Source organism: Petaurus breviceps, unplaced genomic scaffold, assembly GCF_028583685.1.
Source record: "Petaurus breviceps papuanus isolate PSGF00001 unplaced genomic scaffold, PetGlider_PUasm1.0 156, whole genome shotgun sequence".
In the NCBI taxonomy this organism is placed as follows: domain Eukaryota; kingdom Metazoa; phylum Chordata; class Mammalia; order Diprotodontia; family Petauridae; genus Petaurus; species Petaurus breviceps.
Window position 1 is genome coordinate 12,675,781 of NW_027185720.1, and position 26,085 is coordinate 12,701,865.

General features: G+C 44.2%; 1 protein-coding gene across 4 annotated transcripts in view; it reads right to left on the reverse strand.

Annotated features, from left to right (window-relative positions):
• Positions 1-4,565: 4,565 nt before the first annotated feature.
• CIMIP4 (ciliary microtubule inner protein 4) overlaps positions 4,566-26,085 on the reverse strand; it is a 28,068-nt gene continuing 6,548 nt past the window's right edge. The window contains exons 2-6 of one of the 4 annotated variants that reach the window (XM_069082182.1): positions 19,571-19,625; positions 17,507-18,000; positions 16,896-17,037; positions 5,790-5,852; positions 4,566-5,067 (exon numbers count right to left, since the gene is read on the reverse strand). In XM_069082182.1, coding sequence (XP_068938283.1) covers positions 4,979-5,067; positions 5,790-5,852; positions 16,896-17,037; positions 17,507-18,000; positions 19,571-19,625 — 843 coding nt within the window. In that variant the 3' untranslated portion in view covers positions 4,566-4,978. Of the gene's footprint in view, positions 5,068-5,789; positions 5,913-12,234; positions 12,310-16,895; positions 17,038-17,506; positions 18,001-19,570; positions 19,626-26,085 lie in introns of those variants that run through there. The other 3 variants (XM_069082181.1, XM_069082180.1, XM_069082183.1) reach the window with 3 other exon arrangements.

A 26,085-nucleotide genomic window follows, 5' to 3' on the forward strand; every position in this document is an offset into this window, starting at 1 on the left:
TATTAGTATTAGTGTTCTAGGCACTGGGGATTTTTCTTTTAATCCAGCCCTGTGAGTCCATCCTGGTGAAGAAATTTCCCCTACCCATGCAGGTTGCTAAGTGCTTTGCAACTTGTTTTCTTAGGGAATAGGCTGGAGAACCGAAAAGGTAAGCGAGTTTTGCAGAATCAGGCTTCCTGATTTTTAAGGCAATTTTCCAACCACCCCTCCACCCATTTGCCCACCCTCTCTCCTTCCTCCCCCACTGGGGATTCAGATACAAAAAAGGAAAAACTAAAACAGAGGTCCCCACCCTCAACAAATCTAAATTCTAGAGAGGGTAGAACAACTTGCCCACAGATAATAATTATAAGATAATTGGGAGAAAGAAAAAAATGCAACCCCAGCAGGGTCTATTAGGGAATGCTTCATACAGCACTTGATATCCAAGTGCCAAGACCTTTCCCATACAATATTCTACAGGAAGAGTCAAAGAGGTTTATTATAAAAGGAATGCCCTAAATCCAGTCTGTTCTTTTGATGAGAAAAGGGGCTCAGAAAGGGGAAGGAGACAGCTTAAGGTTGTATTGGGAGATGAATCAAGGTTGGGGTTGGGGTGGGGTAGGAGAAGGCGGAGCTCTGTGGTCATTCTTTAGGTAAAATGGATTAGCAAATTTGGAAGGCAGCCAGGCTGCTTTGATTAGTCTTTAACAAATACTTCAAAACAAAACAAATTTTAAAAAAACAAATACTTTTATTTGTCTCTTTTAGGGAACTGGATTCCCACGACTATCGTTGGGGCTAGAATTTCAAAGCTTATACTTACTTGGATGAGATGACAATATTGTGTATTATCATTGATGGAATCTGGCAGGGTCCTGTAAATCACCCAGAGTAGGGTCATTATGGCCTATTAGGTTTCTAAAGATTTAAGAATGGTTATTACTGGATTGGGAGGTTAGAAAGGAGTTAGGAAGAATTGCCATGAGTAATATTAACAATCTCCATTTCCATGACACATTTTTTTTTCCCTCAAATCAATTCAGTAAGTAGTAATGCAGGGATTACTAATCTCCATTTTACAAGGGGGGGAACTAAAATTCAGAGGATGAAAAGTGACTTACTTGGCTATGCTCACACAGTAAGGACAGAACCAACATCTCCTGTTTCCTCACCCTGTGCTCTTTCACTGTGCCCCAAAGTCTCTAGAGAAGAGAGGGGAAGTCATGCTGTCTTCCTCTGTCTGTATTTGGCATCAAAGAACCTGCTTAGAGGGTGTGTGATGCTGGAGAAGTCACGTCTTTTCATTGGGTCTCAGTCTCTTCAGCTGTGAAATGTAGTGATTGGACTAGATTTCTAAGGTCCCCTCAACCTTGGATCCCATCCCCCTCTAGCAGGTAGCTGCTGGCACCTTGAAGGTCAAAGGCAAAGCTGACCCTAAATTGAGGAGTTGATAGAGTTGATTAATTTAGTAAAAACTATTTCCACTCTGAAGTTTCTTTGACTGGTGTGTGTGTGTGTGATCAGAGAAAGGGGCCCTATATCTTCTCATCATAACATGAGTATCTTAGAAAATAACTTTAATTTCATTTCAATCAATGATGATTTCATTTAGGTATTTCCCTTAATCCCTTCCTACATAATAATAAGAAGAAGGAGAAGAAGGAGGAGGAGGAGGAGGAGAACTCAAAGATTTATAAGGCTCTTTACATGTATTATCTCATTTGATTTTTACAATAAACTACTTTAAAGATGAGGAAACTGAGGCTGAGATTACTTGTCTGGGGTCACATAGCTACTGTGTCTGAGACCCACATCTGCCCTTGCTTCTAGGCTGATAAAAGTTTTTTCTATTTTGGGGTAAAGACATCAGGACTGAAATGCAAATTAGCCCAGCTGCAAGAATAGTCCTAACAGAAACTTGGGTACACAAGACCCTCTTGATGCCTGGAGGAGTGGATGCTTTCTTAAAGAGGCGTCCCTGTGCCTGATCATGTTCTGTGTTTCTCTGTTCCTTTCATACGCTTCTACTGGCAGGAATAATAAAAATAATAATTTGTACTGTGCTTCAAAATGCTTTACAGATGTGCTCTCATTTGATTCTCACTATCCCCCTGCGAGGGGTTCTCTTACTATCTTTATCTTACACAAGAGAGGACTGAGGTTTGCCCAGGGTCACCCAGCTGGTAAGCATCTGAAGCTGGATTTGATCTCAGGTCTTCCTGACTCAGGCCCAGCATTCTATCCACTGCACCACCTAGCTGTCCCATGGGACCTTTTTTGTTGTTATTCAGTCATTTTTAGTCATGTCTGACTCTGTGGCCCCATTTGGGGTTTTCTTAGCAAAGATACCATTTTCTTCTCTAGATCATTTTATAGATGAAGAAATTCAGGCAAACACGGTTAAGTGACTTGTCCAGGGTCACACCACTAGTAAGTGTTTGAGGCTTGATTTGAACTCAGGAAGTAGAGTCTCCCTGACTCCATACCCCGTGCAACCACAGGCAAATAAACCTTCTTTTTAAAGCTAAGGTGTTACTTCCTTCTTAAAGGGTGCAGTGGAGAACCTAGGGCCTAGACTCAGGAAAAGTTGAATCCAACTCTGGTCTCAGACATTCACTAGCCATGTAACCATAGAGAAATTATAACTTCTCAGTCTCAGTTTGCTTATTTGTAAAATAGAGATAACAATAGCCCCTACCTCCCAGAGTCGTTAATGAGGATCAAATGAGATACTTGTAAAGCTCTTAGAAATCCAGATATTATTATGAGGCCTTCAGAGATTCCTTAGCCATAAGCATTCTTTTTTCACCTAATCTCATAGCATTTCACCTTAATTCCTCCCACCCCTCAAAGATCACCTTCTAATATGTAGTATGTACTTTGAACATCTTATCTGCCTTTCCTGGACTGTAAGCAGAATCTTAAGAGTTGGACAGGCTCTTAGAATCTGTCAGTTCCAATTTGCCCAGAATCCACTCTGTAACAAGGCAAATGGACCTCTGGTCTTGTTGGAAGGCCTCTGGTCGGCTGATAGCCCTTTGCCTCTTCCACTTTGGGACAGTCTCAACTGCTAAGAATTCTTTACTTAAACAGAGCCAACATATGCCTCTCACTCTTAGGTCTGTCCCCTGGGGCCAACCAGGACAAATCTAATGACTCTTCCCAGGGCAGCCTTTCAAATATCTGACAACAGCTATTATGTCCCCCTAGAATCTTCTCTTGACTCTAAATCCCCCTAGTTGCTTCAGAAAGTCCTCATGTGGCAGATACCCTAACTCCCTCACCACCCTGATCACTCGTCTCTAGACACTCCCCAGATTACCAATACCAAGAATTGAGCATGGTATTTCAAATGTGGTTTGACCAGGGCAGACCTCAAGTAGGCCTAAGGAAGCAGTAGTTTTGTTTAATTTTTGTTACTATGTCGATAGGAGTCAATATATTGAGTCAACGATAGGACTCAATTGTGGTTTCCTAAAAATCCCGGGTATTTGACATAGGTACCATCTTGTATTTGTGAAGCTGATTTTTTGGACCCAAAGAGAAGACTTAACATTTATCTCTATTTAATTTCAACTTAGATTTAGGCATAACTCCATGGAGGGGAACACCTAACTTTCTGCAACTTCATCCCAATGTAGTGTGGGACAAGTGCTGGAGAATCCAGTGACAGCAGCAAGAGAAGGTCATTAGGGATCTAGCGTGTCCACCTTTCAAACTCAAGGAGCTAAGCAGGCTTAAAGGCTGGGAATGTCCAAGAAGCTTGGGTTTTCTTGGGAAATGGTTTAGGGTACAGGAAATGTGGAAAGGGTAAGGAAAAGCAAAATTACTGGGGCCAAAAGGAAGTAGAAACCTTTAGGATATTCTTGACTAGCTAGGACCAATGTCAGATCATAAACAAAGAACTTGAAGGAAATTTTAATGGTCAATCCTTTCATTTTTCTTACAAATTAAAAAGAATGAAGTCCAAAGAGGCTAACACACTTATCCAAGGTTATGCAAATAGGGTGAAAGCGGCTCTTTGGTCCAACCTTTCATTTTACAGATGAGGAAACTGAGGCCCACAGAAATTGACTTGCCAAAGGACACATGGGTATTAAGAGGCAGAACTGGAATTTAAGCCAGTGGCCTCTGATTCCACATAAAGAGGTCTTTTCCATGGATTTCCCCATCTCTGATCTCCCTCAACACTTACCACTTATTCCAGTCATCCTAACCCTTGATTCTATTTTGACCTGTGTGGTTATCCAATTGTTTCATGAGCATGTTTTTCTTTTCCATTAAGTCAACCCATTAGAATTTCTGAAGTGCCAGGCATTGGGCTAAGTTCTTTGAGGGCAAGGATGCAGTTTAGACTTCTTTCTCTCCTATTTAGTCCAGAAGGCTGGACACATGACACGTATCCAGTAAAAAATGTATTCTGGAGTGGTTACTTTGCATGCCTTTCAAACACTTGGCATTGGAATCTGGAGACCCAGTGTCACCCATAACCCAAAAATTGCTCCAGGGGGCAAGGGTTTCCACTCTTTTCTTAGTTCTTAGTGAGGGGGCTCCTTTTGATTTCTTTAAATTCTTAAGGGAAGGGGCTGGGCAGTGTAAGGTACCAGAAATAGGGATGTCCAGTTGGGAGTCCATACCTTTGGTGAATCTGTTCTTTAAAATTCCAGCATCCCTCCCAGACCTGTCTCTCCCCTACAAGTCCTGGAACTCTGCATCCTCATGCATGATGGGCTCAAAGTAGATGAGACCAAAGGTTCAGGCTCCCAGCCTCCCCTCCCTCTAAACTCTGAGCTCCCTAACCCTCTACATGGAGATGAATGGGGGAATGAGGTGAGGAGGGAGGAAGGCCTTGGCTCTCAGGCTCTCATCCACAGATGGAAGAGAAGGAAAGAGAGAGGCGAGGGAGTAAAAGCAAGTAGGGGTCAGGATCATTCTTGGCTTTTTTTTTTTATTAACTCCTTCTAGGAGGGAGAGCTTCCCCTTTTCTTGGAACTTCCTACTTCAAGCTTTTTCTCCGTTCTATGATTTTCTGGTCCAAAGCCTTCTGCAGATTCAGGTCTAAGGCATTCTTCCGATGCCATCGTCCTGAGGAGGAATGAAAATGAAAAGTCCCCATTCACAGCTGCTGAAAACAGCTTGGCCTCTTGGGCGAGATGGGCCATTTCCCCAACCTATCCACTGGGGCCATGGAACTAAGCTTCTCTTGGGGTACTTCAGGATTCTGGGCCACAGACTGTGCCTTAGTTCTCAAGATCTTCTGCCCAAAAGGGCAAGGAAAATCACAGAATTTAGAGTTGGGAATGGGGCATCACCTATTCATAAGATCATGGGTGTGAAGGTTATCAAGTCAAGATGCCCCCTTCATCTTACAGATAAGGAAACTGAGGCTGAGAGGTCAAAAGCCTTACCTAAGGTCACACAGCTAACAGGGATCATAAATCTGGAGCTGGAAGGAACCCCTGGTTCAACCCATTTTGTAGACTAAGACACTGAGACCTAGGCAGCTTACATGATCAAGGTCATGCAGGTAGCATGTAGCAGACCAGGGTCTCAGAACCAGGTCACTGGGCTCAAAACCCAGTGGTCTTTCCATTGGACCAAACTGCTTTTAATTCATTTGTTACACTTTCTCTTAGGAGCAATGTCAGTAGGTACTGCGTTCCCCACATACTAGTTAATCTACACCTCTTTATTTTGTCTTTTTTATCTTTACTTTTAGAAGAGGAGGGAACAACACCTTCCCTTTGTCTCCTCCCACCTCCAAAAAAGTCTTTCTCCATCCCTCCATCCCCCATCCTCAAACTTACCAAGGTCATCTGTCTTCCTCCCATGCCAATGCTGGGGGTCCCTCACAGCTCTCTCAATCACATCTGCGGTGTAGGAGTCCTTCATTAAGCTCTTTGCCTCCATGGGGGGCCCTGTCAAAACCCCTGGGAAGGTTGGGAGTTGCCAAAATGAAAGTATAGTCAATGGGGAGAAGAGGAAGGAGGGAAGGGAAGATCGGACATCAGCGGATGTCAGAGCCTTTAGAGAGGGACCCAGCACCAAGGCTCTTAAATTCACCCTAGAGAGGGTGTCCTAGGATGAAAGGGACTCTTGACTATATGGGCTCATGGTCCCAGTACCAGATGTGCCCCTAGGAGCTTAGCTGAGAGGACTTGGAATATCCTATCTCCACACAGGCAACCACTTAAGCCAATCCTATGCCCAATGTGGGCCATCCCCTCTTACCCCAACTTTTGGTCACCTCTGCTTGTTGAAAGCGTCTTATTTTCCTTCAAGTTCTCATTTGGGGGGGGTCACTTTCTCTAGGAAGCCTTCCTTCATCCTGCCCCACCCCAACTGAAGGTAGATAACTCCTTCCTCAAATCCCCCCAAATCTCTTTATCTGGATCTCTCCCTTGCTCCCTCAACCCTCTCCTTCAACACCTTGTGTCAAAGTGATTTCATAGGATCCTAGGTTTGAAGAGACCAAAGAAGGCTTCAGTACCAAGTCAGACCTGTTCATTTTATAAGTAGGGAAACTGAGGCCCATAGAGGGGAGGGACTTATGTAAATCTCATAGTAGAAAGCATGATCCTTGGAAATGCAGCCTCTCCACCAAGCACAGTGTCTTGTAAATAGTTGACTTAATTTTTGTTGAAATAAAGTTGAAATGAATCTTCTAGGGTGAGCATGTCCTTATTGAGGGGATGGGAGCCAGCTAACTGAGTTTCTATCCCTGATCTTTTCACTTACTGTCTGTATGTCCTTCAGAAAGTTTCCCTTTCTTGGCATAGAGGCATGAAGGTGGCGATGGGAGATTTCAGCGATCCAGACCTATGCTGGTTAGAGGAATGCTGGGGCCATGTTTTACCTGTGTCTTAACACAGTATAAAGTATCTCATATTATTCTTGGGAAGAAGATTGAGACAGGATCAGTTATTGATACATTTTGAGAACTGTCAGTTGGATGGCCAAACTCCAAGAATAATTGTTGATAGTCTGACATCAACAAGGTCTCCAGTGGCGAACTTCAAGGATCTGCTCCTGCCTCTACTTTTTAACATCTTATCACTGACTTTGATTAAGGCATCTGGCATGCTTATCAGATCTGCACAGGATACAAAGCTGGGGGTGATGAATATAATAGATAACACAGGATCTTTTCAGATTAGAATAATAGGCTGACTCTAAGAAGATAAAATTTAATAAAGGTAAATGCACTTGCTTACAAAAAGTGTTTGCTTTTCTGAGTCTCAGTTTTCATCCCTGGATGGAGAGAAAAACCAGAGACCACATATCCCAAACTGCCTTGAGTTGGCATCACTCACTCACTAGAAAGGAAGAGAATTCTCGGTGAACTCTGTCTCCAAGAAGGCCGTGTCTGATCAGGTCCACAATGCAGTGAGGGCATGCTTTGGTTGGGTAGGCATTCTTTCTGAGAATTCAGTTTTCAAAGAACATGGGGAACTGCAGAGGTGGTGGGAAAGGTCTTTGTGATGGCAGGTAGACCCAGGTATAGCCTGGAGACTGAGAAGATGGGAATGAAATAGTAACCACATCCTGACCACGCTGAGTGTCCCATCGTAGTGCACATGAGCCAGGCTGCTGAGCCATAGAAAGGGAGATGCTAGCAATGCCTTGAGGTGCGGGTGGGCCAGTGAACAGTGCTTGCTTGCTCCTGGAAGGGACTAAGTTGAGATCGCTTGCTGATGCAACTAACATCCTGCTGTGAGTTTAAGGGAACTTAAACCCTTCTGTGGTATTGGGGCTGGGAGTAGGGCAGGGGGTGGAGGCACAAGTCATCCAGGAATGAAGATGAAAACACTTGCTCCATAATTTGCTTTCTGGTTTTTACTAGGCTATCTATTTAATCTCTCTCTCTCTCTCTCTCTCTCTCTCTCTCCCCCCTCTCCCTCTCTCTCCCTCTGTCTCTCTGTCTCTCTCTCTCCTCTTTGTCTTTCTCTCCATCCGTCTATTCATCTCTCTCTCTATCCATCCATCTATTTATAGATATTTACAATATAGCTATATATTTATATACATATTTCTGTATATATTCACATACTTAACATATAAATATATTTCTGTAATATTTGTATATGCTTTCCCCCCTCAAATTCTTGTGTTATTTGATATGACCTGACAGAGATTCTGCCCTATCTATCTATCTATCTATCTATCTATCTATCTATCTATCTATATCTATCTGTCTATCTGTCTAACTAATCTATCCATCCATGCATCCATTTATATATATTTACAATATAGTTATATATTTTGAGAATATATTTATATAATATTTCTGTGTAAATATATTTACATGCTTACATATAAATATATTTCTGTAATATTTATATTTGAATATATGCTTCCCCCCCTCAAATTCTTGTGTTATCTGGCATGACCTGACAAAGATTCTTAGAATAGAGGCTTGAAATAGTGGATTTGATATATGAGAGACCCCAAAATGGTCTTTGTGCGACTGAAAATTTTGTGGGACATGTCCAGAATTGATTTTTATTTTCTGTGAAATTTTTTTTCTATTCAAGTCATTTAAATTACTGAATAAACCCAAAGCCTCCTGTCTAAGGAAGGAGTTCACTGAAAATGGGTTTTCTTCCTTTTCTAGTCGAAGTTTCCCAGTGGAACTCTTGGCAGAGATGTAATTTAAAATCCCAATCTTTCTATGTATGTTCTATGTGTCAAAGTATTATTGAAGTTTTACTGTTTATGATGGAAGCGACATTCTGGAACTTTTAATACCATATGGTTCATTTTACTAAGACTTTTAGAACACCTGTACATGACATATTTGACTACTGGTCGAAATATTTTCCATGGTTACTTAATCCAGGGAAAATTGTGCACCGGAGCAGGGTGGAGGTACTAGTCAAGGATGGTTTTTAGAGGAGCTATTGATTTGAGACAAACCAAAGACCTGTGATTACCAATTTCCACAGTATGGGAACTCTTTCCCCCAGTGCAGATCATACCCCATGGATCACGTTCACAGTCTCAGAGAGGCTTCAGCCCTGAGCCTCAGAGCCTTACCATAGTTACAAAGCCAGTAAGTGGCTGAGGTTTTCTTGACTTTGAGTCATGATGCCATGATGTGTCTATCATGAGGATGTGGAAAGGAATTTACAGGACACTGTGGCCCCTTTGAGTGAATGTCACCTGCTGACCAAAGTATTTAGAAAGCGGATCCTACATTATGTGTGCGAAGTCAGATGGCAGGATGTGCCCGCATATGCACACGGGGTCTGTACCATCTTTCCCCAAATGATTTTCGTTCTGTTGTTTCATTTGTGTCTGACTCTTTGTGACTCCGTCTGGGCTTTTCTTGGCTGAGATATTGAAGTGGTTTTCCACTCCCTCCTCCAGCTCATTTTACAGATGGGATAACTGAGGCAACAGGGTGAAGTGACTTGCCCAAGGTCTTGTTGTTTCAGTCATGTCTGAATCTTCCTGACCGCATTTGGGATTTTCTTGGCAGATATACTGCAGTGGTCAACCATTTCCTTCTCCAGATCATTTTACAGATGAGGAAACTGAGGCAAACAGGGTGAAGTGACTTGCCCAGGGTCACACAGCCAGGCCTGGCCCTCTGCACACTATGCTGCCACATAGGTACCCACATTAGTCTTCTCTATATAGTAATGGAGGCTGAACTTCTAGCTGGTTAGTGACATCTAATCAAGACATATTACTCATCAAAATCAAGGCATATGATTAATCATAATCATAATTCAGTGGAGAGAGCACCAGGTCTGCAATTAGGAAGACCTGAGTTCAAATCCAGTCTCAGACACTTACTAGCTGTGTGACCCTGGGTAAGTCACTTCACCCTGTTTGCCTCAGTTTCCCCATCTATAAAATGAGCTGGAGGAGGAAAGAGCAAGCCACTCCAGTATCTCTGCCAAGAAAGCCCCAAATGGGGTCACGCAGAGTTGGACATGACTGAAATGACTGACCAACAACAGTGTCAGGTTGTCCCAGTAGTCTGGCTGGAGCTACTGAGAGGGGAAGGTGGAATCATCTCTAGGGGTGTGGAGTCCAGGCTGTCCTCAGTTAAATGATTCATGGCATTAATTGCACTGTGTGACAATGCTTCTCTCAGGGAAATAAAGTTAAAATATGCCCCAAGGGCTGCCTTAAGGGGTAAAAGAAAGAACTTTTGGTCTCCCAAATTTACACTGAGGTCTGAGGCTGGGCAAGCCCAGCTGTCTAGCCTTGGTATTGAGGGGCTATTAGGGACTGATGTGATGAGGGCAGGTGAACCTTGGCTATTTCTATTTCTCTCACCTGCTGAGCTAACCACCTCCTCTTCTTGCTGTGGCTCTCCCCTGTCACTGCCTGGCCTGCCTCATTCAGCACTTAGGGCCAAGAGGAACCATAAGGACCCCCAGAAGCTGGACTTCAGCCGAGAGGGGAGATATAAGGCAGATGGGGGCACCACCTTGTGTTGGGAAAACCGAGATCCCAGGATGCCAGCATTGCTGGGAAGGCTACCTGACGTAAGAGGAGGGAGAATGAAGCTCACGCCAGCCCGGGCAGCTTCCTATCTTAATATTCTTGTTAGCTTGGTGCTATATTGGGTTGTTTCTTCTTTCTTTCTCCAGAGCTACTGGAGGATTGCAAGTGCCATCAGTGCCCTCTAAATATCACACCCTAGAGCAAAGTGCTAGTTGTCTTGTCCTAATCATGGCTCTGGGTCCAAGTCTCCTATGTGGCCTCCCTCCAATCATACACATAAACACACGCACGTGTCACACGTACACACACACACGTACTTGTTGATCTCATTTCTAGGAAAGCACTGAATACCACATAATTGCAAGGCTTGAGTCATAAGGCTCTTTTTAGACAGCTGAGGTTTGGCTGACTGACAGAGAAAGGTCAATGAAGAAGATACAGTGGAAAGAACCCTGGGAGTCTTTGGACCCGAGTTCAAATCCTATCACTGCCACCTGTTGCCTGGGTGACCTCAGGGCAAAAGCCTAACTCTCCCTGGTCCTCAGTTCTCTCATCTGTAAAATGAGGGATTGACTTCTAAGTCTGTTCAATTCAAAGTCTATGACCTTCAATCTCCCCATCTGAAAGTTGCCATTCTTTATAAAAGCCAAGAGTGCCTCTGCAGGCACCCCAATCTTAACCAAACGACAATCCACAGCTAGGGGAATCTCCCTTTTAAATACCACCTCTCTTTGCTTATCAGGAAACTTGGGAGACTAAAAGTTAGGAAAGTCAGCCTGTGGTTCCAAGGAGTATTGGATTGGGAGTCAACAACCCTGGGTTTGGATCTGGGCCCTGCTACTGGCTAGATGTGTGGTCCTATAATCTACCCTCTCTAGACCTCAGATTCCTCATCTGTAAAATGAGGAGTTTGGGCTAAAAGGTCTCTTAGGCTCTTTCCAGCCATAGGTCTCAGCTCCTATGATCCCAACTCAAATCCCTCTTTCCCTTTCTTCCTCAATCGATCAGTCAACAAGCATTTATTATACTGATATAGTATATATAATATATATATACTGATGGAGATATAAAGAAGAAAGGCAAAAACAGGGGTGGCTAGGTGGTGTAGTGAACAGAGAAACGGCCTTGGAGTCAGGAGGACCTGAGTTCAAATCCAGCTTCAGACACTTGACACACTTACTAGCCATGTGACTTTGGGCAAGTCACTTAACTCCAATTGCCCTCCAAAAAGCAAAACAAAAACAAACAGACAAAAAAACCAACAAGAAAGGCAAAAGCAGTCCCTGCCCTCAGGGACCTTACAGTCTAATGAAGGAGATAACATATAAGTATGTACAAACATGCCTGGAGAAGAGGGTCAGAGGGCTTTACTGGACTGACCATCCAAGGGGCCCAGAACATAAAGAAGGGTAAATTAGAATCCTTGAAATTTAAATGCATCCCATTGGACCTTTATAACAACCCTGTGAGACAGGTGCATGGTATGCATTACCATTTTACAGATGAGGAAACTGAGATAATTAACAAAGGCAAGTCTACTACTAAGCACTGAAGGCAAGATTTGAACTCAGGTCATAGGATGAATTACAAAGCTAGAAGGGAGGGGTCTTAGGGACTAATAGTGTTGAATGTCTTGAGTCAAAAGGGATCTAGTCCAAGCTCTCCCACCCCACCCCTCAATGTGACAGATGAGGAAGGTTTAAGCAATTGCCTACGGTCCCATAGGAAGCAGCAGAGATGAGGTGTCTCCTGTCCCTTCCTGCAGTATGGTTTCTATCACACTCCTCTTACCTTACACGCACTCACACTCACATAGTTCATGGGTCAAAGCCAAGACTTGAATCCAGCTCTGAGCAAGATTTCTTCCTTGAGTAAATGGAGAACAGAGACTGTGTTATTCTCTGGGCTTCAACATTTCTTACAATTTGACAACCCAGGGAGGACCCAAGAATTGAGAAGGTCAGAGCTGCACAGGACCTTGTAATGATTCTGGGATCTAGATTTAGAGCAGGATTGGACCTCAGAACCCATGGAGTCTGACCTCTCCATTTTACAGATGAGGAAACTGAGTCCAGATAGAGGGTGTTAAATGATTTCCCATGGTCACATTCAAGCATCAGCGGCAGTATTTGAATCCATCTCTCTCCTCTCTCCTTCTTGCCTTGTGTATATTATATATATATGTGCATAACATATTCATATGTTATATATAAATATACTACAATATATATTTTATGATGAGATCTCAGAGAATCTTGGAAAATGGAATATCTGAGGTGAGAAGGACCCTAGAATAGAGAACGTCAGAGTTGGAGAGGCCTTAGAATGGGGAAGATCAGAACAGGAAAGGACCTTACAGCACAAAATATGAGAACATAGAATGTTAGGCTTTGAAAGGCCCTTAGAAATGATCTCCTATGGCTTACTCACATTACAGGTGGGTAAGAGAGAAGTAAATTTCCTAGACCAATAGCAAGTTTGAAGCAGAACCAGGATAAGGATCCAGGCCCCCTGATTCCCAAGCCAGACTTCTTTCCTTTGTACTAAACTTGGTTTCCAAACAAACTTGAACACCTGGTCCTGTTGATATTGATAATAACCAGGCATACAACTTAACTCCAGTGAGGCTGGTCAAAGTCAGAATCCAACTTGAATTTCTTAAGGAGCATCATGGAATGCATGATATGCTTGGTCCTTTGACTAAGGAATTAGATTGAATTGAATTTTAAAGGTCTGCAGTTTCTTGGGGGTTTTTTTTGCCTTTTCTTTGGAGAGGGGAAAGCAAGGTAATTGGGCTTAAGTGACTTGCCCAAGGTCACACAGCTAGTTTTTTGTGTTAATTGTCTGAGGTCGGATTTGAACTCAGGTCCTCCTGACTCCAGATCTGGTGCTCTATTCAGTGTGCCACCTAGCCGCCCCAGGTCTGCAGTTTCAGGGATGTATCTGAACACTGTGTCCATCCATTGATGAATTATCTTGAGACTGTACTGCTCCCCTCATGGTTTAAATGGGCAGTCTTGGTGAATAACTGGGGTCTCCAAACTTCATTTTCAGGGAAAGAAGTTTCAAAATCTGATCTCAGTTGCTCTGAGCTTATGCAAGCCTTCTGGTGACCTTTGACTATTTTTAAAAGAGGAATCAATTCAGACCAGGGAAGTGAGAGTCCCTGACTTCTGCCCTGGGCAGACTCCATCGATGGAGCAGTGAATTCAGGTCTGGGTGAAACATTTTAGGAAGGACATTAGGCCTATCCAGGGGTAAGAACCCAGGGCAGACAGGGCATTGTCACATCTGTGTTACATGGACATCATTCTGAAGAAACTGGGCATGTTTGACCTGAAAAGACTTGAGGAGGGGAAGGGCAGGAAAGGAAGGGAGGCACCACCATTGTCTCTATACATCTGGATGGCCATCATGTTAAAGGGTGATCTTCTGCTTGGCCCCAGAGAACAGAAACAGGACCACCAGGGGAGGTATGTAAAGATTCCAGCTTGATGTCAGGAAGAAATCCCTCATTATGGTTGTCCCCAAATGGAGCAGGTTGCCCGGGGGTGAGGTGGGCTCCCCTTCATTGGAGGTCTTCTAGAAGAGGCTGGACGACCCTTGGCTGGGCTGTCATAGAGGGGAAGCTTGTTCAGGTGATGAGTTGGACTCGGCCACTGATGTGCTTTCCAACTTGGAGATTTTGTGATTCTCCATGAGAGGGCAAGGGAAGGAGGAGAGGTTGGCCAGAACCATTTAGATCAACCCCCTCAAAGGGAGCCCCTAAAATGAGCCTGTTTAATGCTATAAACAAAAGAACCATGAGCACAAAACAGGCTGTATGAGATGATGCTGAAGATACAAGTGACTGCATGCGGCAAGGATGGTTAGCTGTACTCTGGTACAAACTGCTGGCGCTAGAACTAAGGAGATGGGATGGAGCAACCAGTCAACATGCTTTTATTAAGAACCTAGACCTTGGGGCTGCAAAGCCAAAAACAAAACCAGCCCTGCTCTCAAGAAGCTTACAATCTGGCCTAGGGAAGGGGGAGGTCAGGAAAGGCTGGCACCCAGACTCATCACAGAATAACCTCCCCATCCTTAGGGAGTCACAACACAAAGTTAACTGGACATTATGGGAGCTGAAGTTGATTCTTTCATAGCAAAGGTTAAATGTGCATTGAATAGGAAGCAATAATAACAATTAGCCTTCATATAGGGCCAGATCCTGAAATGTATGCTATAAATATAATTCTCCTCACTTTACAAAAAGGAACACTTGAGCAGAGATTAGCTATCCCAAATATTATCCCTAATTCTGGGTCCAATTGTGTTTCTAACTCTAATTCCCTGTTTCTAGCCCTACTCCTAATCACCTTGTCTAATCCTAAATTCCTTATCTGACTTGGCTTCTCATGGGTTTTTCTAGGAGTCTACTTCAAGCCCTTTCTGCCTCTGAACCTGCTTACTCTAACTTTACACACACTTCGAACAATGTTAGTTAATGTGCTTTCCCAGCCCATGGTTGCTTAACTCAATTCATTAAGTACCTATTACAGGGGTAAGGGAAATCTTACTATGCTAGGCTGCAAAGACACCAAACCAAAAAATACAAAAACAGTCTCTGCTTTCAAGGAGTCTGGTGGGTGTACATGTGTGCTGGGGTGGGGAGGAAGGGAGAAAAAAAAATGAGAAGTATCAAATCCTGGAGGGATTAGAGACAGGCTGGGTTAACAGCTGGAAGTGGGTACAGCTGACAGTAAGGAAGGCTAAACATTTGGAAACAGCAAACACGGTAACTCATAAGCTTTAGAGAATTTATGCCTCTATATTATATTCTGGGATAGGGGAAGGAGGATGAGATTCAAGAATCAGAACGGCAAGAGAGGCCATTTATGCCTGCCGAATTCTGTGGGGCTTTTGTAGTCTGGGGGGACATCGGGAAGGTGATCACTGTGTGGACTCCAGAAGCCCAGTTTTTTACCCAAAATAAGATAGTTATTGTGTCGCTCCTGGAGAATGGGGAGTTCTGGCAGGCGGCACCTGGCGACTGGGGGGGGCATAAGCCGATCAAATCACCGGAGTTGAGTCACAAGAGATCCGAAGAGGTGAACAAAACAAGACCGAGAGTCAGACACAAGCCGAGGCCAGAAGTGGTTCTAGAGCATCGTGCTACGCAGGACCCCCCTTGGGTGTGTGACACTGAAGCCCCCGGAGCTGCTCTGTAGTGGGAATGAGCGTCTAAGAGCTTCAGAGGGTCTGAGTACAACAGAGTGACTCTTTCATCGGGTTTTTTGGGACAGCTCTATGAAATCATCAGTCTAGATGAACCAGACAGATGGCGATTGGTCAGTGCCAATGCAGGGCAGTACCTTCTCTGAAAGTTAGGAAGCTCTTGGGACACAGAGGGAAGCTAACTTCTTCAGAGTGACACAGCCAAATATGTGCTGAACCTGGGCTTCCTGATAGTGAGGCATGCTCTATCTGTTACATCATGATGCCAATGCATGCTGCCAAGGGCTAATACACTCATTGTTAGTTAGAATACAAAATGTTAGATCTGGGAGGGTCCTTAGGGAATGGAATATCAGAGCTTAGAGGGACCTTATAACAGGGCATACAATGCTGGAAGGGACCTTGGAACATGGAATGCTAGATCTGGGAGAGGTTTAGAATGGAGAACGTCAGCGCTGGGAGGGACCTTAGAACATAGAAGGTTAGATCTGGGAGAGGTTTAGAATGGAGAAGGTCGGAGCTGGGAGAGACCTTAGAACATGGAATGTCCGAGGTAGAAGGGACCTTGAGTAATCATTTTGTGCAGTCCCCTAATTTTACACATAAGAAAACAGCCTGAGAGTTTTGAGGACAGGTGAGATACCTAATTTTTGGGCCGCACGGCACCTCCTCCCCTCCCTCCCTCCCCCCTCCCCCACAGCACCTTAGTCTGGCTATTTGGCATGGTTCAGGGGAACAAGGACCAGTTGCTTGGGAGCACTAGGCAGGGGTTGGGCCATGAGTAAAGCATGCGAGGAAAGGGAGGTGAGATATGTATGTTTATAAACATTGAGAGTGTCTTTGCTGGGGAAAGGTTTGCAAGCCCATTTTTTAGAAAAGCCTTTGTAAATAACTGTCAATATAATTGCTAACTACGTGGTCAAAGAGCCCTCCTGCTGCCAGGAGAGGTAGCTGCCCGAGGTCTAGCCAGGGGCGAGCGGCAGACTTGCCCTGGGAGCGCGGGGCTCGCCACTTTGGACTCAGGGGTCTCAGTTGCCCGGGTTATCCTTGTCTACGATAACCCGGGCTCAGGAGATGCCAGGTCCGAAGGACTTCCTCAGTCCGTATCCCTGCGACAGGGACTTCGAGGAAACACGGACCCTTTCGGAGCACCCCGCACTTTCATTTCTTTCTCCCGCCCCCTCCCCTCTCCCCAGCGGCTTCTTTTCTCACCCCTGTTCTAACCACCCTCTGACCTTGGAATATGTTGGATCTCATATTGTAGCCCAGCTCATAATAATCTGCAAACGGTGAAGATTCCATCGAATTCCGAATCTTGTTAGCATGGCTGCTCACCTGCTTCTGTCCCTCAATCACTTCATATATGGCCCTTCGAGCCTGGGATGAGGGTAGCTCAGAGTGTCATGGTCTGCATCTCGCTAGGAACTCCTTCCAGTCTAAGGTCCCTCCCAGCTCTGACATCCCCTGTTCTCAGGCTCCTCCCCCTTCTGACATCCCCTGTTCTCAGGCCCCTCCCAGTTCTGCCATTCCCTGTTCTTAGGCCCCTCACCCCTCTGCCATCCCCTGTTCTCAGGCTCCTCCCAGCTCTGACATCCTCTGTTCTCAGGCTCCTTCCCCTTCTGACATCCCCTGTTCTCAGGTCCCTCCCAGCTCTGACATCCCCTGTTCTCAGGCCCCTCCCAGCTCTGACATCCTGGGTTCTGAGGTGCCTCTCAATTCTGCCATTCCATGCTCCGAGGCCCACTTCAACTTTAAAGTAGGTCCCTTCACTGCCATCCCCCACCAGTGATCCTTGGCCCTTTCATTCTCCCTTGCCCAGTCCAAAGAATGCCCTAGAGATAGGTACCTGCTCTTCAGTCACGAGTTGATCCACTGTGTTGCTCCCAAACTTGTGCCGAATATTGCTGGGGATACAGCTGACACTTCTGCTAACCATAGCAGGCTGGCACCCAGTGCCAGAGCTGTTATCTCCTTTAGCCTTGGGTACCCTGCAATCCTCTGCTGCCTTGGAAAGATGCAAGTCCTCTCTTGAGCTCATCCTGCTTGCCTGAGAAGAGCCTCTTGACCCATGTTTCCTAGGGGTGAGTGCCCCACGGCTGGGGATATCCCTCCCATCAGATGATCCAATGCTCAACCTTGGTTCCTCAGAATGAGTTGTCCCCAGTCGGCTACTACTTTTCACACTGATTTCTCTTGTTGGGGAAGGCCTGGGAGGGGATGGTGACTGGCTCTTGGGACTTGATTCCAAAGACGTCTTGGATCCTTTCCAAGACTGATGGCCATTGTCTTTCTGGGGCAATCTCTGGCTGTTTGTTAGAGGTCTGGACCCATGGGCCACACCTATGGATAAATGAGGACAGAAAGGCAGAGACACAAACAGAAAGACAAAGAGGAAGGCATCAAGGGGAAGAAGATGGAGCACAGAGAAAATAAGGAGATAAGAACAGATAGGAGAGAGGGAACATTAAAGGAATAGAAAGAGAAAGAATGAGAAGAAAAGGGGGCAAAAGGGGAACGAATTAGAGAAGGGGAAGGAAGAGAGAAAAATGGGGAAAAAAAGAGAAGGGAGAAAATATATTGGGAGTAATAGAGTCAGCATCTCTGAGGTGGTAGGGAGCTACATCTGGGCAGGACCCCATATGCAACAACCTCACCAACAATTGGCCTTCCAACCTTTGTTGGAAGACCCACTGTGAGGGTAAGTTTATTCTACATATTGATGTTGGGGTTAGAGAGTTTTTCTTTATATCTGCCCCAAATCTGTCTTTCTGCAACTTTTGAGTTATTCATTAATCAAGCATTAATTACCTCACTCCTACTATGTGCCAGGCAATGGGATAGTGATTTGTCCCAGGTCTTGCACATACTATGTGACCGATTTTGGACTTGATTAATAGTCTGGTTTCCACTGAATCCCATGTCCTCTCAACTATCTACCTTCTGGCATGATCCAAGATTTATTGAACACCATCCTATGTACCCAGCCTTGAACTATGCCCTAGGTGGTGGTGAAGAGAGAAGAACCTGGGAAATCTCTTCTCCTAGGTATGTCTTGTTAAACTGGGTCCATGGGAGGGAGAGAGCCATTCATAGGACTTGATCCTGGGAATTGGGTTCATTTAGTAGGGAACCTGTTAAATCCTTTGTTCCCGAAACAATAGGTCGTGATCAGACTTTTATCTCTCTGATATTGAATTCTTCCAGTCTCTTAGAGCCAACCTGGCCAGCCCAAAAGTCTTTCCTCCCTTTAGGAAGGCATGAATGAGGTGAGGGGCATTATTTATTTTGTATATACCTTGTCATAATGGGAGCAGCCCACTAAGCCTCATGACTAACTGATCTGGCCTAGCCCAGGCCATTTCTGGTGGGTCATGGGGTGAGGTGGGGAAGGGGGGTGCTTGGGGTTGAGGGATCCCTTGATCCCATGGTGGCAGCACCAATGCCTGTGTCAAGCCAAAGTCCCTCAACACCAAGCATTACATTATTCCTTTAAATACTTATTAATAAAGGTAGTATGTTCTCTCAGAGAATGTAATCTCCTCAAGGGTAGGCCTGCTTCACTTTTGTCCTGGAACAGTGAACTTATACAGATGGTTCTGGGTGATTGAATGAGTATACTTTACCTGCTACTCTGGGGGCTCAGAGCCATGTCCTCATTAACCCATGGAGTGAATAGGCCCTAGCTCTGACTGCCTCATCTAGTTGGCCGCCAATCCCCTTAATGTTCTAGGGCCATCTTGTTTGGGGTGGCAGGATCTTGGTGGAGAGGGGAAAAGGGTTGACTTGAACAGATAGATGCAGAAACAGGGGCACTTCTCGGAGGTCAGGGAAACTCTACAGTATCTCCAGCAGCTGCCACAGCAAGAATCTGCTTCTGGCTTATACATGCCCCCTTGCCTATACCTCCTACCTGTGGTGTGGCCCGCTTCTCCTCTCTCTGCATCTTGTAGCTCCAGATCCAAATCCTGTCAATGACAATACGAAAATTATAAACCAATTCAAAGAATCTACACTGTGGATCCACAGCAGTGGGGAGAGCATTGTGCTGGGAGTCAGGAGGACCTGAGTTCAAATCTAGCCTTAGACACTTTTGAACCTGTTTGACTCTCTGGCCAAGTCATTGGCCTCTGTTTGTCTCAGTTGTATAAAATGAGGATAATAATAGCACTTACCTCCCAGGGTTGTTGTTGAGAATCAAATGAGGTGATATTTGTGAGTGCTCAGCATGGTACCCAGTAAAACATAGGTGCTAAGGGGTGTCCAGGTGGCTCAGTGAGTAAGAGCACTGGCTCCAGTGTCGGGATGACCTGGAGATCAAATCCTGGGCTCAGATACTCAGCACCACACCCAGAAATAACTGGCCATGTAACCTTGAGCAAGTTACTTAACCCCGATTGCTTATAAAAAAAAACATAGGTGCTTAATAAATGCTCATTCCCCTCCCCTTAAAGTTTTTAAGACACTACAGTGACTTTGTTACTCTTCATTTTGTAGATAAGGGAAGTGATTTGCCTATGGCTCCATTAGTAAGTGCAGCTTCTAAAATCTGTACAGTTGGCCTCTCCTGACTCACTGTCTAACATTCTTTCTACCACTCAGAGAACAGACAAATCCAGGTGTGCAAGACAGGTAAGTGAGCCCTTAGAGTTTCCCTTCTTTGTCACAGAGACCTCCCCTTACTGTCTTGCTCTTTCCCTCAATTCTAGAATCACATCAGCTGACTTAGGAACTCCAGTCCAGAAGCCTGGCTCTCCTAATGTTAAAATCTCATCTACTGATTGCCTCAGACTGGGAGAGATGCTTCTAAGCACCTCCAGCTCTCAATAACTCAACTGCCTCATGCCTCCACCTCCCTCAAAGTCTGAACTTCAATATGAATTGGATTCCAAGCAAAGTTTAGCTGGGTGCTGAATTCTAGGGAGAGAAAGAGCAGGAATGGAGGAGATGTCAGGATCCACTCTGAAAGAGAAAACTTTCCCTTTTCTATGCCTGGATTGTAGAAAGGATGTGTTAGCTGGAGATGACTGAGCCAAAAATACCCTATCTTGTTTCAGTTTTAACAAGGAAGTCTTACAGAAGAATGAAAGGTGAGAATCCTGGAGCAGAATCCAGACAGACGCCTCCTGGACTGGTTGGGCTCTTGACCTTGGGACATTTAATGCAATTTAGGCAAACTCGAGATGCATTGATTCCAGCTGAGGGAGACCAAACTGGCCCACCCCCAACAGGGTGGACCTATTAGCCTTAGTGGGATTTAAGGAAGCTCATTTTATGATAGAGTTTGTCTTTTGTCTCACACCACCTCTGCTTGGCAAATCCTAGTACTGACCTGTGTCAGCTGGTTCCTTTTATCTCTGCCCTGACCTCTTCTCAAATTTTCCTTATAGTAACCAGTTCTACCTGTGGTATCTGGATGGGGAATCAGCAGGTCTGGGCTTGTGTTCCACCTAGTATGACCATTGACTATGAGATCTTGGGCCAGTCATTTAACTCTGAGCCTTGTTGTAGTTTCTTTGTTTTCATCTATAAAAATAGAGATTTGGCCTAGTGGACTTCTAAGGTCACTTACCACCCAGGGTCATTGTGGTTGACACTTATTTTAATATAAGCTTATTTTCTTCCTCCCCTTCTAGATCTAAAGGTCTATGGTTTTGTACTGAGCAGCATATATTCAGAGTTTAGATCTCAGTTCCATTTCCTCCAGCAGACCATTACAGTACCACCTAGTGGCCAAATTCAGCCCAGCCAACCAGCCTCTGCCCCACTCTACAGCCCCTAGCAAGAGTCATTTCCAGAAGCAGGCTTTTTCAGTGAAATAGAAAAACCCACACTTCTTCCCCCAATCCCCAGATGCTGGGAATGTACTCCCTCCTGTTGACCACCTCTTAGAATTCCTTATCTCCTTCAAGACTTAGCTCAAGAACCTTCTTTTACATGAGATTTTTCTTTTGTTTTAATCAATCAATAAGCATTTATTAAGCACCTACTATATACCAGACTCTGTACTAAGCACTGGGAGTACAAAGCAAGGCACAAGACAGTTCCTATTCTCAGAGAGCTCACAATCTAATGTGAGTTAATACATAGCATTAGTCCCACCAAGTACAAAATTCAAAGAATGCACTATAGTCATTTGAAGTCTTACCACACCCCCTTTAAGGCTTTCACCTTCTTAATTTCTTTTTGTTTCTAATTAATTAGTTATTTTTAGCAATTAAAAAAATTTATTTCAAATTTTTTTCCCTCCAGCCCTTTCCCCACCCACTGAGAAGGCAAGCAATATATCAATTATATATGTTGAAATCATGCAAAACCTATTTCCATATTAGTCATTTCACGAGACTTTTCTGGATTCCTCAAACTACTAGTGCCTTCCCCAACAAAATTACTGTTTGTATTTGGCATCTCTTTTCTCTCTGTCTGTGCTTCATTGTTTAACTTTGGTCTATATGTCCTAGACCAATGTCTGGCATGCAGTAGGTGCTTAATAAATGTCGGTTCATTTGAATGACTCATAGGATCATGAGTGGGTCCTTAGAAGCCATCATCAAGTCAAAGATGAGGAAACTGAGTGGCTTGCTCAAGATTATTAAAAGTAGTTAGTATCGGGGTGGCCAGGTAGCACAGTGAGTAAGAGCACCGGCTCCAGTGTCGGGATGACCTGGGGATCGAATCCGGCTCAGACACTTAGCACCACACCCAGAAATAACTGGCCGTGTAACCTTGAGCAAGTTACTTAACCCCGATTGCTTAAGAGAAAAAAAAAGTAGTTCGTATCAGAGGCAGAATTTGAACCCAGGTCCTCTGGCTCCAGAGCCTCTGCTCTTTCTATTGAATCTACTCGTACGATTTCATCTGTGTAGTTGCTAGCCATGGATGGTCATAGCTTTTCTTTGACTTACTAGAATTGCTGGGGTCCTATGGCTAAAAATCCACCCCCCTAGGATGATCCTCAGAAGAACCCTCCCACCAGCACTGTCAGGGTCAGCTCACCCCAGCAGAGCCCTGACCCAGCTCAAGCAGCCCTGTATACACCTTTTTTCCTAGAAATATACACAGACTGACTGAAATGACATGACCTGGACAAGTCATCAAGTCAGGTGCGAGAATCTCATGCCATTTACTGAAGGGGGTAACCAATCATGGCATTTATTGAACCTTGCCATTTGGACTGTCAGCTGACTGCTCATTAATTCAAGAGAATAATTAGGATTCCAGAATCTGGCAGGGGTCTCTGAGCTCATCTAGCCCAAATATACCAGAACAGAATTCTCAGAGCAGAGGTCTCAAGTCAAGTCTAATCGATGAGCATTTATCTGGTCAGAGAGGTTTTGGTCCCAAGGCTTCCAATAAGAGCACTGCCTATAAATCTAATAGGACCCCATACCTCACAGCTCTTTCTGCTTTGGGCTGTTTGGGAATCTTAGAGAGCTTTTCCCTGTCTCAAGACTAAATACTCTGCCTCTGTAACCTCCACCCACTTCTCCTCATTCTGCCCTCTGGAAACAAGCAGAGAGGGGTCTAATCCTTATTCCATCTGACAGTCAGTCTTTCAAGTCTGAACAGAAATATCCTCCTAAATTCTCCAATTAAAAAAAATCCAATGTATTATCAAGTAGTACAGTCTCTAGCTCTCTCTCTCTCCCTCTTTTTTTTTTGGAGGGGGGAGATGAGGCAATTGGGGGTTAAGTGACTTGCCCAGGGTCACATAGCTAGTAAGTGTCAAAGTGTTTGAGGACAGATTTGAACTCAGGTCCTCCAATGCTCCATTCACTGAACCACCTAGCTGACCCCAGCCTCCAGCTCTCTAAACAACTTGGCTACATGCTTTTTCTACATGGTTCAGTAGCCTAGGTTCTCCCTCAAATGATATGATGTGACCAGGGCAGAATATGATGAATTCAGCCAGGACTGTTTCTTCTCTCGATTCATTTGACCCTAGATCTGAAACTGGAAGGGACCTTGGAGGGCGGCTGGGCCAATTCTCTCATTTTACAGATGAGGAAACTGAGACCCAGGGAAATAAAGTGACTTGCCCAGGATTACACAGTATATTCCTGAGGCAGGATTCAAACCCAGGTCTTCCTGACTCTAAATCCCATTCTCTAGGCACTACAAAATACTGTCTATATTATTTTTTTTGCCTTTGTAATGAGATTGCAGTCTCCACTCAGACACTGCTCACACTTGGCTGCTACTGAGCTCAAGCCCAATTGATTAATTTTACCCTCTCTCCCTCCTTCCTTCTCTCTCATCTTTATGTTCCCATGTCTCTCTCTCTCTGCCTCGTCTGTGTCTCTCTGTGTCTCTCAGTGTCTATGTGTCTCTTTGTATCTTTATCTCTCCCCATTTCTCTCTGTCTCCATCTCCTTTCTATCTTTCTGTCTCCTTTTCTTTCTGTCTCTCTGCTTCTCTCTCTCTTTCTCCCTCCCTCTTCCAGATTATAGTATACTTCGGATTTCTGTTTCACCTGCCCATCACATCACCTTTTATTTCACATTAATCTCCACTGCCCTTTCCTAAGAAATATTAATTCAATCCATCAAGCTCCCAATGTGGTCTACAGTGCAGATGGTACTAGGTTTGGATTCAGAGGACCTGGGTTGAAATCTTGTTTCTGCCACTTGTTATCCATAGGACCTTGGACAAACTAACTTGTCTCAGAGTCAGTTTTTTCAATTGTCAAATAAGGATGTTGGACTAGATGGTCCCAAAGTCCCTTCCAGTTCTAAATTTGGATGCTTCACCTTTCTCCTTTTAGGCTACCTTAGACTTTAATCTTCCTCCATGAGCTTTGCACATAAATGTTCTCTCTTTCCCATATAACATGAGGCTTGCATCCTTCCTCTTCTTGATGCAACTAATAATGTGATTCAGAATTCTTCTCCCCTTTCAACCTTCTCCTTCATTTCTCTCTCCTGAGATGCCTTTCACTTTCCTTGGCTTGACTTTAGCCTTTCCTCCCCACCTGTATTCTGTAGTTGCTGGATATTCTGCCTTTGTTCTTTTGATAATGCCCAAACAAGGGAAAAAGAAAGAAGGAAGGAAAGAGAAAGAAAGAAAGAAAGAAAGAAAGAAAGAAAGAAAGAAAGAAAGAAAGAAAGAAAGAAAGAAAGAAAGAAAGAAAGAAAGAAAGAAAGAAAGAAAGAGAAAAAGAAAGGAAGGAAAAAAGAGAAAGAAAAAAAGAAAAAAAATACATGTACCTCATTCCCTTCCTCACTTGCCCATATAAAATGTACTTTCATAAATCAAGTGGGAAGAGCATTGGTTCAAATTCCATCTCTGACATTCATTTCCCATATGACTTTGGGCCAGTTCCTTAATGTTCATGGGTCTCAGTTTCTCCAACTGCAAAATGAGGGTATGGGATCAGATGACCTCTGAGGTCCATCTGTGATCCCCTGATCCTTTGAACCTCACTATTGTCAATCCATCACAAGCCCAGCACTGTAATAATCACTATCTTTTCTGGTATATAGATAAGAGAAACTTGGAGAGGAAGCAATCCTAAACTTCCCAACTTCAAGTGAGGGTTATGGTCCTGAAAATCAGACCTGGGAACCAAATGCTCCTTTGCATGACACCCTTAGTATACAATTCAAACATCCCACAAATCCAGAGCCCTGCCCTAGTCAGGAGAAGGTTTAGAAGGAAGGATCAGGACTCTCCTGCAAAACCCATGCTTTCAACTCTTTGCATGTGCTTGCTGGGAAGAAACCAGGCTATTGGTAATCTCTGAACCCCTAAATCTGGAGGCATCAACCACCTCCCATCCAGACTCCAAGATCCCTTAGATGAGCCACTCTAATTAACTAGATTCATTTCATGGAAATGATCCTAGTTCAGGAATGTTAGGTACCAAAATGAGCACTTAAAGCCAATCTCTTAACACATAATTCAGCCTTCTTTCTTCTACACTAATGCTTCCCAACTCAGATTCAGAAGGCACAATGAAAAGAGCCTTGAACTCAGAGTCGTGGACTCTCATTTTGAATCCTATCACTTATTCTCTGTGTCTCTTTGGCCAATTCATTTCATTGCTTGGGCCTCAGTTTCCTCCCCTGTAAAAATGAGGAGGATGAATTACATCAAAGATGTCAACCATATGGAGCCAGCGACACTCCCTAGTGTGGCCAGAACTAGATTCAAATGTAATTGAGAAATATTTAACAAAATAAATAAAAATACGATGAAATCTAGATATTGTTCTTATTTGGTTTTCAGCCTATATGCTCCTGAAAGATATATCAGTAGAATTTCATGGTCACTTTTCTATTTGTGTCTGATATTACTGTTCTATAGCTATAGTTCCCCAGTTTGGCAAAGCAGCCTGGGAAAAGAACCTTCTCATATCTCTTCTTTGGAGGCCAAACTTGGTCATTAGATCTTCATGGCATTTAGCTTTGATTAGGGGTGAGGGGTGGT